Source organism: Amblyomma maculatum, chromosome 4 (genome assembly GCF_055883805.1).
Source record: "Amblyomma maculatum isolate TAMU_Amacu chromosome 4, ASM5588380v1, whole genome shotgun sequence".
Classification (NCBI taxonomy): domain Eukaryota; kingdom Metazoa; phylum Arthropoda; class Arachnida; order Ixodida; family Ixodidae; genus Amblyomma; species Amblyomma maculatum.
Window position 1 is genome coordinate 140086934 of NC_139347.1, and position 11733 is coordinate 140098666.

At 44.8% G+C, this 11733-nt stretch overlaps 1 protein-coding gene across 3 annotated transcripts; it reads right to left on the bottom strand.

Annotated features, from left to right (window-relative positions):
- Positions 1–1472: 1472 nt before the first annotated feature.
- On the bottom strand, positions 1473–11033 carry osi (electron transfer flavoprotein regulatory factor orsai). 3 transcript variants are annotated; one of them, XM_084602601.1, is made up of 4 exons: positions 10616–10756; positions 10229–10290; positions 6391–6439; positions 1473–1901 (listed from the first exon to the last, which is right to left on the bottom strand). In XM_084602601.1, exons 3-4 carry the CDS (start codon positions 6430–6432, stop codon positions 1692–1694), a joined length of 252 nt encoding a protein of 83 aa, XP_084458727.1. In that variant the 5' UTR covers positions 6433–6439; positions 10229–10290; positions 10616–10756; the 3' UTR covers positions 1473–1691. The 3 variants fall into 3 exon arrangements, with proteins under 3 accessions (XP_084458727.1, XP_084458725.1, XP_084458726.1); XM_084602599.1 differs by lacking the exon at positions 10229–10290 and having other exon boundaries at positions 10616–11033; XM_084602600.1 differs by lacking the exons at positions 10229–10290; positions 10616–10756 and adding an exon at positions 7422–7611.
- Positions 11034–11733: the final 700 nt, after the last annotated feature.

Sequence of the window (11733 nt, forward strand, 5' to 3'; positions counted from 1 at the left end):
ATTAAACACAAAATTACTGGTGCATCACTGAGGTTGTTATCTACATGTGTAAAGTGTACTGTGCCAGCATAGTGTGTTAGGCCTGCTTTAGCTGAGAAAATGCAGCCATTCTTTCCACTGCATGCACAAGTAGTGGCATTGCGCATTCGTCTCAAATGGCGGCAACTCCGTAGTGCTGCAGTGGCTGAATGGCTGCAGCAATCCGCTTCCAAGTACTACAAGTTCACGCATTTGATACCAGTCATGGCAGACATGGTTTGAGAATAACAGAATCCAAGGACACCAGTACAAAACCTGTAAGAGGTGAAAATTAATGCAGAACTTTTTAGTTAACTATGTATTTATTCTCTATTGCAGCACATCCCGCTGCCACTTCCACAGCTTCCAGCAGGGTAATGCATGTCGATACGTCAGCATTCAATCAAAGCACATTGATGGGGTTTTTCAGTTTCCATCAAGTGCCTGTCATCTGCTTCCAGTGACAGAATTCACAGGAGTGGGTAGCTACTTCAGTATGCAATTTGGAAGTACCATGCTTAAATGGGCTTTCTTAAAAAGCATGGCAAGTACTGGTGATAACAAACCAAATTTACAGCACAGGGGATATTTATCTATCAGATTTATGCATGAATGAAACGTGAAGTTGATGCAGAGTACTGATATAGTAAACACTCATTTTTCCTCTCCAAACATTGGATTCATTACAACACAAAACTAACATAACTTATTGACGTAGGTCACCTACACATGCAAATCTTTTCGCCACTCTTTGCCAAATACACTAGTTTCAACCCGTGAACACTCTTCCGAAATCTGTGTTTGAAAGTTAGGTGCCTACACGTTGTCTCACTTACTGCTTATGAGAGTATGTGCACTTTAAAAGAAGTTTCAAAGATGAATTTAATCAATCTTTGTTGCCGTTTTAATTTTAGGTTGAATGCTCAGTTACAATGTCGTGTCATGACTCTTCTACAGATGCCCTTCACAATTAGTATGTGCATGCAAATAATTTGTTTCACTTGTAACATGCTGCTTATGGTGAAAAATTGCTAGAACTCTCACTAGTAGACACCAGTTATTGAAATCAGCCAGTCTTGTGACAATTGTTCAATGTAGTGCCTTTCTGTGTGGTATTAGAGTGATCCTTACTTTGCTGAAGGAGTAGTTATGGCTAACTAAGAGCTGCCATTGCCATTGCAGAAACATTTTCACTAGTCGATCTGCAACTAATTTTGAATTGCACTGGTATTGCCTTTTCATTTACTATTCAACTGATTGCTGTGCAAAGAAAACAATAAAGCAGTCATTTTTCAGCCATCCCGCTAGTCATTTGCACATCGAAATAAATGGTGCAAAGAGGATAATATAATGGCGACTGCTTTGTGTGCAGGTAACAGTACAAGCACTTATTTCATCTATTTAACCATACCTGCACCTGCATCTCGTGCCAGATGGAAAAGGACGAGCCTTAGTACCAAGCAGTTAAGACTATTTTATTGTGGTACACATTCATTTTAACCGGCAGTGTTTAAGGACACAGCAGTTCAGTACGCACAAATCAGCAACGTTGGGCAAACCAGTCGTGCATGGTTTAAAGGCAGAGTGCCAGGACTGCCAGGGCCCATGCCTTGGCCACAGCAAAGCACAAGGGTGGCGACGTGCGCGAGTCCTTTTGTTACAGAGGTAGACCATCAGTGGTCAGTGTAGTAGCGCTTCTTGAGGGTGCGGTACTTCTTGAGCATGTAGAGGGCCTCAAGTTCCTTGATGATGTACTGGCCTCGAGCAAGCAGCATGGTCAGCTGCTCAGGGTCCTTGACATCACGGTTCTTGAGGAAGGCCGCTTTCAGCCGGCTCCGGAAGTAGTCGTAGCCCTTCGGGTAGTCGCGCCCAAGGTGCAGCAGCTGTGGGAAGTTCAAGCAGACACAGCAGTCATGACAGAATAACAGCTTGAAGGGCGAGTTGGTGCTGCATAGTACCCAGAAATGTGGCGCAACACACAAACATGTGAATAGAAACACAACACAGGCATGATGGACTAGGATGATTATGCTGCTAACATTTATTGTTGGCTAGAAATCTGCTTGGCAAAGAAGAGGTGTGCAAATGAGATGTACTTGGGTGTAGAAGAGGAAGTGCGTGTTCAGTTTCATACTACAGTTGGTAGTGTGTGCCTGTCTTGTGTTTCTACTCACGTGTATGTGTACGATGCGCCGCATTTCTGGGCACTGTGCAGTCATGACAACCTACTCCACTTCCAAAATACTTCCATACCTCTTTGCATGGCAAACTTTGGCAGTACTCAAGCGAACCTGTCGCAGAACTGAGACATGCAATGAAAATGAACAGTTAAGCATAGGTTTTTTTACCTTCTCCCCTGCAACAGCACCCTACCTGGCTAATGCTGCCATTAAACACGAACCAGTATGTAGGCATTCGCCTTTTCAGTGAACCACTTGGAGCTCAGACCACACTAATCAGGATCTCAAACTGGGAATGGTTTGCAGTTAAGTATAAATGAGCATATGCAGTCTTACAGAACTACATACTTCCTTTAGAAAATACAAGAGTCTCTGGCTTGTCTTATTTTTCGTTTGCCAGCTCGCTTTGAGAAAGTTTCACTGGCTAGATAAGAATTGAGCCTTTCAATCTCTGTCGAGCTCAGAGCTATGTTGAATGAAAACACTAGTGTGTGGTTTCTATGAGATAACAACTGCCTAGTATACTTTTTTTTGTTACATCTAGTGTGCCTAGCTAGGTGTCACTGCTTCTATCACTTACACCGAAAGCGTTACCAGTAATAAATTGAACATTCAATACTCGGCCCACTGAAACAAGGAAGTTTAACTTGCAGCAGATGACCGCTGCCTGCAGTGCGAAGGTGACTTGCAAGGCTACAGCTGCACGTTCTACACATGTGGCAGTGATAATCATGCTCTTCCTAAATGTGGGAACCAGTTCCACACTATTCTGCACTTTTTGTTGATGGCAGTGATTGGCACAGTGGAAATTCCAGGCCGGTATGTAGCCCGCTACCAGTTGCCTCTGAACTTAACTGTCTGCCTGCTTCAAATATTCGCTTTAAGTTTCAAGCAAGTAAAAAAAACAAGAAAAAGAGGGATCACAAATTCTGTCATATCCTCACCAGCACTAATTAAAACGCGGCACTGGCATTGAAGATTCCAGAAATGTTTTTGGGAACCCACCATTGTCATCTGCAAAGTCTGTTTCCCACAAACAAAAAAAATAGTCTGCATGCATGCACTGCCTTCAAGATGCCTACATTAAATGCACCAAAACTTTGGCACAATGGTAACAGTCTTGCCTGGAAGCTGAAAAAACTCCCAGCTCCAATTAGGCTAGGAAAAATGGACAGACAGTGAGCAGCATCCAACATGTAGACTGTCGCTTGAAGGATGGCGATGTTCAAAAAGTTATGCTGCAAACTGTTATTAGCTTGGGAAAATTGTATGAAAAGGGTCAGCAGTGCACAGACTCCATTTATTTCTTTTCATCTCACAATGTGCACAACTAGCTTGGAAAATGCCCGTGTAGATACACATTACTACTCTTTCTAGAATGTGAATGTAGACGTATATTTATTGCTGGCCTAAGCAATTACGATAGAAATGAAAAGGTATTGCCTCATAAAGTATAAATCGAGCACGGCAATATAAAAGAAATGAGGGTTCATAGTTTTAACTTGGCTCTGAAAGTCTCATGAAAATGTCACGTCTTGTGGCGAAACACTAATTATCACTGTAGTAACCCACGTGACCACATCTTATGGAAAATGTGACTGGTTTTCTTAAGTTCACAGTGTTCTCTATTCTTTGAAGAGTGCTCGTATTGTTGTATTATTTTCTGCACTCTCTCCACTCTGCAAGTCATCTAAAACCAACCTCCTTTTGCATGATGTGCTTTTAGCACTTGTTATTAGATGGCGCCACAGTGTTGAATTTTTTTGGATGAAGCGGTGACCGTGACCCACTAAAACTTTTGTCGATGATGTGTACGTTCCTGTGCCATGACGCCTTTGGGATTAGAAACTAAACTCAATGCTACTGTGTACTAAAATGTGTAATTACTGTATGACGGGTGAAATCATATTAGTTTTCAGTACATCATTTTTGCCAAAGCGCAATCGTCATCGCGGTCACTACTTATTGTTTCCAGCATTGGACTACATGAAAACGGGTGCATGCACTGATCGAAAAATTCTCGGTGAAACTTTTCCATGGCGTTTCTAGTATAACTGCTACAGAATCGACCACTCAAGACAGTAACCTTTACACTGCGCTGAAAAAAATTGGATGCTTAGAGGGCAGTGATCTTTTCATGCTCAAGAAAGTTTTGAATGAAAGCTGGAAACTTTCAAATCATAAAACAAAATTGTCATATTTTTCATTTAATTTCATCAGTTTTTGGCTTTAGGGCTCTGCATTCTGCATTTTTCAATTTTCTGAAGACTGTACACTCTGTAGCTATGCACCTAGCATAATGTGATGAGGGAAAACAGTGTGCAGGTTTGAAAGGGTAGTTTAATACCAGACAATCCTGCTACTAGGAAACTAAAGGGCTTGGACCATGGCCATAAGGCGTGAGCAGGGAATGGGCTTCCTTGCGCTGATTTTACAGTTTATAAAACCTGCCTCTTTAGGAGTGGAGGTCCCTGTTTCACATGTGATGTCTGTAAATGGATCCAAGGAGATGAGGAATATGCACAGGGCATTCAAGCCAACGACGATAAAAAATTTACTGCACAAGTATTTCACCTACATGTCTCTGAGCATGTGTGGGACTAGTTATTAATGAACACAGAGCAATATTCTGTGCACTGATGCTGCAAGCGGCTAGCTTGTCTAAAAAAAAAATCCGGATATGCATGTCTTTAGAAAGATTTTATTTATTAAATGTACAGAAAGAAAGACTCAAACCACTACTACTAATCATTGAGTAAAATGATACCCTGGGCTTATTTTGACACTCCAGAGCAGAATTCTAAGGATTTCATTACACTTTAAAGAAAACACAAACCTAAGAAAATGATTTTCTTGCAAAGAGCAACCACTCATTTAAGTCCAAATGAAAAGCTTGAACTGACGGCTCAAGCACTTGTCACCAAATGTGCAGTGTCTAGCGCCTCCGTGTATTGTAATACTGTTTACCACATGGCTGTACAGAGGCAAAAAAAAGTAAATAAAAAGGCTTCTTTTACACAATACCGGCTGCAGAGCTCAGTGGTTAAAATGCTTGGCTATTTAACCGGAGCACCTGCATTTTTACCCAACCGTGGTAGTCTCATTTCGATAGAAGCGACCCACAAAGGCGTCTGTGTGCAGTGCCATGCCAGTGCACGCTAAAGATCCTTAGGTGGTCAAAGTTACTTCACCGCCCTTCACTACGGCACCTCTTTCTCTTTTTCCACTTTCACTGCCACCTTCCTCCCTTCCCGTAAAGGCATAGTTCAAGTGTCCTTCAAGGAGTGTCACAAATCCTTTCCTTTTCTATAAACCAATTCAGGACCAGTTGTACACATTACAGAATTCTTTTCTAAAACTGCCGAATTGTGCCCAAAATGACCACTGGTATTCCTTTTGTGCAAGTTACTTTTTAACAATATCAAACCAAGGGCACTTTTAACTTTCTATCAAGGGTGAGCTCTAAATATTTACACTGTGTGCTTGGAGGCTGTCATCCCTGAAGAGTTCAATGTTCAACAGCCTGTTCAACAACCTCAATGCTAGTCAACAGGCAAACAAACAGTCAAACTCAAATGGCATCACTGTGACTAGGGTGGTTGCTGTAAAGTCTAAATAACGCTCACCTCAATTTCATAAACTACAAAAAAAGGAGAAAAACGATACGTGCTCTAGCTGCATGTATCAGTGACACCCCCCTCAGAGCAATGCAAATGCCAACACATTCACCAGTACGAATTTCACAAATGGCTAGTGAAGCAGCTGGCTGCTAAACTCGGTTGCAATGTCATAATCAGTTGTCTCTAACAATGTTCCAAAATGCGTGACAACATATTACACAGTGTATTTAAAGCCCTTAATACTACCCAAAGTCCATTCCACAGATATTTTTTTGCAAATAAAACATGGCAGGGATATGAAAGCATTGTAATTGTGCAGAATTATCTCTGTTCAAGCATTGAAGTTATTCATTCATCCAGACAGCTTTCAATATGTTGACACATTTTGCCCAATGCAAAGCAACATTTTTTGCATTACGAGCCAGCCTAAATAATGAGACCATTGCATCTAAGAAGACAAGAAAAAGCAGGAACAGGCCAAAGTTTTTATAATGAACTTACTGATATGAGACTGCCAAAGTATAGTTTGTCAGAATGAGAGAAAAATGTCACGAGAACAGACTAGTACTCACATTTTTGTACAGCTGGACAACTTGTCCACGCAAGGATGTCATGATGAACCTGCATAGAGGAGGAAAGCACGAGGGTGCTGCACACACGCTGGCTGGACTGTACGCAATGCCACAATACACCACATGCGCATAGTGCCACACATATGCCTGATGCATGCCATGAGATAATAAGCACCACAGTATATATAAATCAGGCTACAAGAAAGCTCAAGTCTCCAATTCTGCAAGTAAATGAAGTGATTAAGAACAACATGATACAAAGAAAGCTTTTAAATTGCACTGACAGTCAAGCAGTGTATTTCTCAAAGGATCCACGGCAGCCTGTAAGGATTCCCATTTCCCCAGCAAGGGAGTACCAAATATGCATTAGCAATTACACAAAGAGCACTACTATGAATAAGCTAACACTTCCATTGTCTGACACCATTCAGCCGTAAGTTCACAAGGTCTCAACCATGTTCCTTGTCGGTACAGATCGGCACATGTTTCATGACAGCCCGCTTTGTTTCAGAAGAGTGAATAGAACAACAAGCCTGTTTGTTTATCCATGTGCCACTGCAGCATAAAGGCTGGCTATCCTAGCATCACACTGTGGATGACAGCAAGCAGAGGCAACAATGCACTCTCCTCACACATCACACACTTGTTGTTTTGTGAACTGCAACCACTTCGCTCTCTCGACTCAGGCCACACCATCAGCAACAAAAGTGTTCTTGTACAGGTCCCTTCAGAAAGATGAATTTTCTTCTGGTCAAGTACTGAAGCTGACAATTACTTTTGAATACCTTACAGAAGGAGGATGACTGGTTAAAGCATGGTAAGAGGCATGCTCGTCACAAATTTATGGGGCAATCATCAACTGAATTCTCATTGTTACTTTTCATAATGCAGGGACCTGCACGATACAAGGCATAACTGAACAGTTTCCAAAACAGCCATTACTCCTACACATATCAAAGGCAACCAAAAGAAACAGACTAAGGAAGCTGTGGAACGACCTCAGTCATTCCAGACCCACAGATAGCACTTACGAGGCATTCATTCTGAAGCAGCGCTGTGAGGCACTTTACAGTCTCGGCGCCCCGAATGACACAGGCCACATATACTTGGAGCCTCCCCCTTTTTGCGCAGCATATCTCAAAATCACACAAAGTCAAGTGCCAAAAGAAGCAGCCGCTACGTGACGTCCCAACAGCCTGACCACAACAGCAGCCCCTGCCGCCAGACAGCAAACGTGTCATGGGTGATAATGCACACGCGTATCGGCTGCGAGTGCAGGGCACCTATCAGTGGGGGTCACAGCACTCGCAACATTGCGGCAGTGTTGTTGTATGGATGCTAGAAGGCGATAAGTCCTCGCATGTTCTCTCAACGAGGACAATGCACATTTGTTGTAGCACATCTCCCATGCCCCGTAAACAAAGCCCAGACAAAACACAGATGCTTCCGCCACAGACTCTATACGGAACGTCAATGTGCTTGTAGGACTTGGAGTGTGTAATGTTGTGTTGACTGCTAACGCACATTCGGTGCTCTCCTGCTAAGGCATCCTTACAGTCTGCAGTGTTTTATTAGTAGATCATTTGAGAAATATACTACTGGGCTTGCAGGTTAAAACAACATTAACATATTGGAAGGAAATATTCATGATGAGCTTTAAAAGGATCTGCCAGCTAATTATGACACTTTTTTTAATGACTATGCAACAGATTAGTCTTCCATCCTGCTATCATTTTTATTGATGAGAGCAATTATGAGTATGATACAATACACCAGGGGAATAGTGCCTCATTAGTGACAGCTACTAAAGGGCTTCCAAGGGACCCAGTTTGCAAACCCATGCTGTAAAGGTTCAATCATAAAAGTTTAAGCAAGGGTGTTTTTCGGGGAAACATGGATCAGATTTCAGAAGCTTTCCTTGAACCAAATCTCAATTAAAACTCACGGCACAATCCTATTCTCGCTGTAGTTGACCCCAGTGGAACGAACAAATAGATGAATTTACTGCTCGCAAAAAGAAAATAAAAAAAAATTCATTTAAAATTTATTCTAAGGCCTCTAGCTAAAGTGAAATAGCAGTCTGTTAGAAAAAGAAATGTGCTGTCACTCATGCTCAACAGCTGCAATATATGCCACACTAGACAACTGCATGGAGCAATTATTATTATAACTAAGTGTGAAAAAGAAAGGGCCGGGGGGCACAGTGTTGAAGCACACAGTTGTCAAGGTTACATGTGAAGTGCTTTTCCTGCTACAATTTTTTTTACAGCAAGGTAAGGACATTATTACCTGAAGCCTCTCCCCACCTGTGCTCGGCCTTGCTTAAGTCACGACGCCAGTTTAATGCTTCCCCGAAGTCAAATCCTTTCTTTGTCACTGCTATCTCTAATCTTCCTTGTGCTAGATCACGCACTCTGGCGTAGTGTTTTATTCATCACAGAATGAATGGCACATGGCAGGGGAATTTTACAACCATGTGGGCTTATCCAGATTTTTTGCGTGCAGTTAACTGAACATAAGCAGTCATCTTACAGGGGTGATGGACATACATCCATGCTTGTCTGTTTTTATCAAAAGTATTGAAGTGCCAACGTCGAAGTTGAAGCTTGTTAGTACTACACGACATGAAAAAGCTTAGTGCATACCTAGACGAGGACGGAGGAAGAACAGTGAAAACATGAGCACTCGTGTGTCCACTGCTCTTCCTGCGTCCTTGTCTAGGTGTGTGCTAAACTTTTTCGTGTCACGAATTAATGCAGACTACAAGGCAAATGGCAACTTATGTTAACTTCACAGCTCCCCATCAAGCTTGAACCAGCATGGCTTTGCTAGAGCTATCCAAAAAAAAAGACCACACAAAAGCTTTTTGTGAGCACTTCAGGCCGCATTGGCAATATGAAGTTTTCTATATTTTGCAACGTGGTGCACTGAACTGGAAACTATGGCACTGTGCCAACTTTGTTGGAGCTAGGCGGCATTTTCTTTTTTTTTTTTTTCCCCAGCTGGTTGGCACAGATGGCTTGCATGATATCAGCATACTAGAAGTACTGCAAAAAGGTGGGTGCTTAATTATCCTGCTGATCGGGGAAAGCTCATGACTTCTATAACTTTCATAAATTTACTGTTCCAGCCTTTCTTCTATACTTGTCATTTATTTATTTTACATAACTTGGCATCCTAGGCATGAAACTAAACGAGCAGGAGCGCACGTTTTCCACTGCAAGTCGGGAAGCATCGATGCGCCACTGGCAAGCGGTGCAGCTTGCATAGAGAAAGAGAAACCCAAAGGTCATCGACTGTAATGTAGTCTGGCGGGCACTGATGGAATAAATAAATACAGCAGCACAGAGGCAAGTACTACACATGTTATGCCGGTCAGCACTGCAGACACACATGCTGCATATACACACCAGGAAATTTGCTGACCATGCAAATCTTCGCAAGGAAAGCTACGCTCCAAGAACGAACAAAAAAAAAAAAGAGGCATGCCCATCGAACCTGCCCGTCCAGTACACGTGTGCGGAATTCGCAGTGCCGACCGACAGTTGAACAAGGAAAAGCCCTTCCCACGCAGCTGGTGCGCCAAAATGAAATGCTCTAAAAAGCTAGCTCGCTTGGCGAAAACGGGCGACTCGGCTAGCACGTGGGGCAAAAGAACCAATATCAAATGAGAGAGGGAGAGGCCCGTATGAGCAACGGCTGCAACATCGTCTTTTTCGCCGTCTGCATCCTTCCCCCTCCACCCCACAGGCAAAGCACGCAGAGCCGCCGGAGGCTGACTGGCGAGTGCGCTGGAGCCCGCTTCCTGAGCGGCAGGCCGCTGTCTCCACGTGCTCACCTGACGACGTCGCAGCGATGCCGTTCAACCCCGTCCCCACGCGGCGCGCCACGCTCAGGACGCTGCGGGGAAAGCACATCCGCAAGCATCAAGCACACCGCAGCCACACAGCGAACACGCCACAGTACACGATGGCCGGTCAAAAAAGGACGCCCCCGGCCTCGTTGGCCAGAGCTGGGCGCTGGCTCCGAACGGCCGTGATCGAGGAGACCTTGAGGACTCCCGCTAAGTTAGTCACGGCGCTGGCCGATTAGGAGGGCACACAGCGCTTGCCAACGAGTACGGGGCACGCCGGCCAGCGTCAAAGCGGTCGCGCTCGGATGCTGGCTACGTGACACAGGGCGCCAGGATGGTGGCGGCTGCAGGCAGGGCATACTTTGCACTTACGCGTTGGCGATGTTCCGGCCGCTCCGAGCGGCGCGGCTCGCTGGAAAGTGCGCTCGCGGCACCAGGAGCGGCGACGAGACGATCGAGGGATCATCGACTGTAGAGTTCCACCAACAACATCCGCTACACACAGCACACACACACGCACGCCGAACACGATGAGCCTGCGCCTTGCTGTCGGCGGCTAACAAGCAGCGGTGGCAGTGGTTGCAAGGGATGTGGCACTGTATAAGCGCGGGAGTTGGGAGCTCCTGATCCAGATAACGATGAGCGCTTTTTCGCAATCGGACTACGGAATCGGATAAAATACGGTCAACACAGTCTGCGCTCCGTCGCGACTGCTGTACGGACGGCTGCAGCTGGGGATCACTGTTATTGGTGGCGTCGGCGGCACTGGCAAAGAAAAACATCGGGCGGGAGAAGAAGGAGGAGCGACGTGCGCGCCTCGACGCGGCGGCCTCTCTAAGCACAGAGCAAAACAATCGCTCGCTGGCGAGCACGGCTGGCGAGGTCGGACGGCGGCCATTTGGCACGTGTGGAATGGCACGTCCTTGCATACACGTGTGCCGTGGCGCGTGCTACAGACCAGCGTTTTCTTCTTTTGGGTCAGAAGGCGCGAGCTTGTTACGTGCCAGCGGTGGCGCACACATTGCTTGAGTGCTAGGGAGCCTTGATAGTTTGCAGCGAGATATACGAATTTATTGCGACGCGCACGAAGCCTGATTGTTGTGGAAAGTGCGGAACGAATACAGCCCCTGAGCTTGCTTTGGGCGCATGCCTATTTATCTAGTCTTACGTGCTGTACTGACGTGAATCATATGAAGTATCAAGACTTCGTTCACCTGGCGTCCTTGGCCGTACTCAGTCCAGAATTGGGGACAGTAAAAGCTTTCTTCAGCGAAGCGAACGACGTACGCGCGCTCCTTTTGAGCGAGTCAGTGGTCGAGGCACGCATGTATCATGACTGGGCCATCATCAGGATCCGTTTAGAATTTAATGCGAGAACAACGAAGCCTGTGTTATTCGTTGGATTGATTTTTGTTTCCCCTCGCTTATTTAACGCACGAACCGTCTTTGCCAAAAGAAGCTGCAGACTGCAGGTCTGCTTCTCAGTCATC

What these genes read in the sequence shown, in the direction of transcription:
- osi (XM_084602599.1), bottom strand. Translation starts at nt 11,025, where the DNA reads ATGTTTTTCTTTGCCAGTGCCGCCGACGCCACCAATAACAGTGATCCC. An exon ending in GGCCGGAACATCGCCAACGC is followed by an intron (nt 6,440 to 10,615) that starts GTAAGTGCAAAG and finishes TCCTCTATGCAG; the next exon opens with GTTCATCATGACATCCTTGC. An exon ending in TTGTCCAGCTGTACAAAAAT is followed by an intron (nt 1,902 to 6,390) that starts GTGAGTACTAGT and finishes AACTTCCCACAG; the next exon opens with CTGCTGCACCTTGGGCGCGA.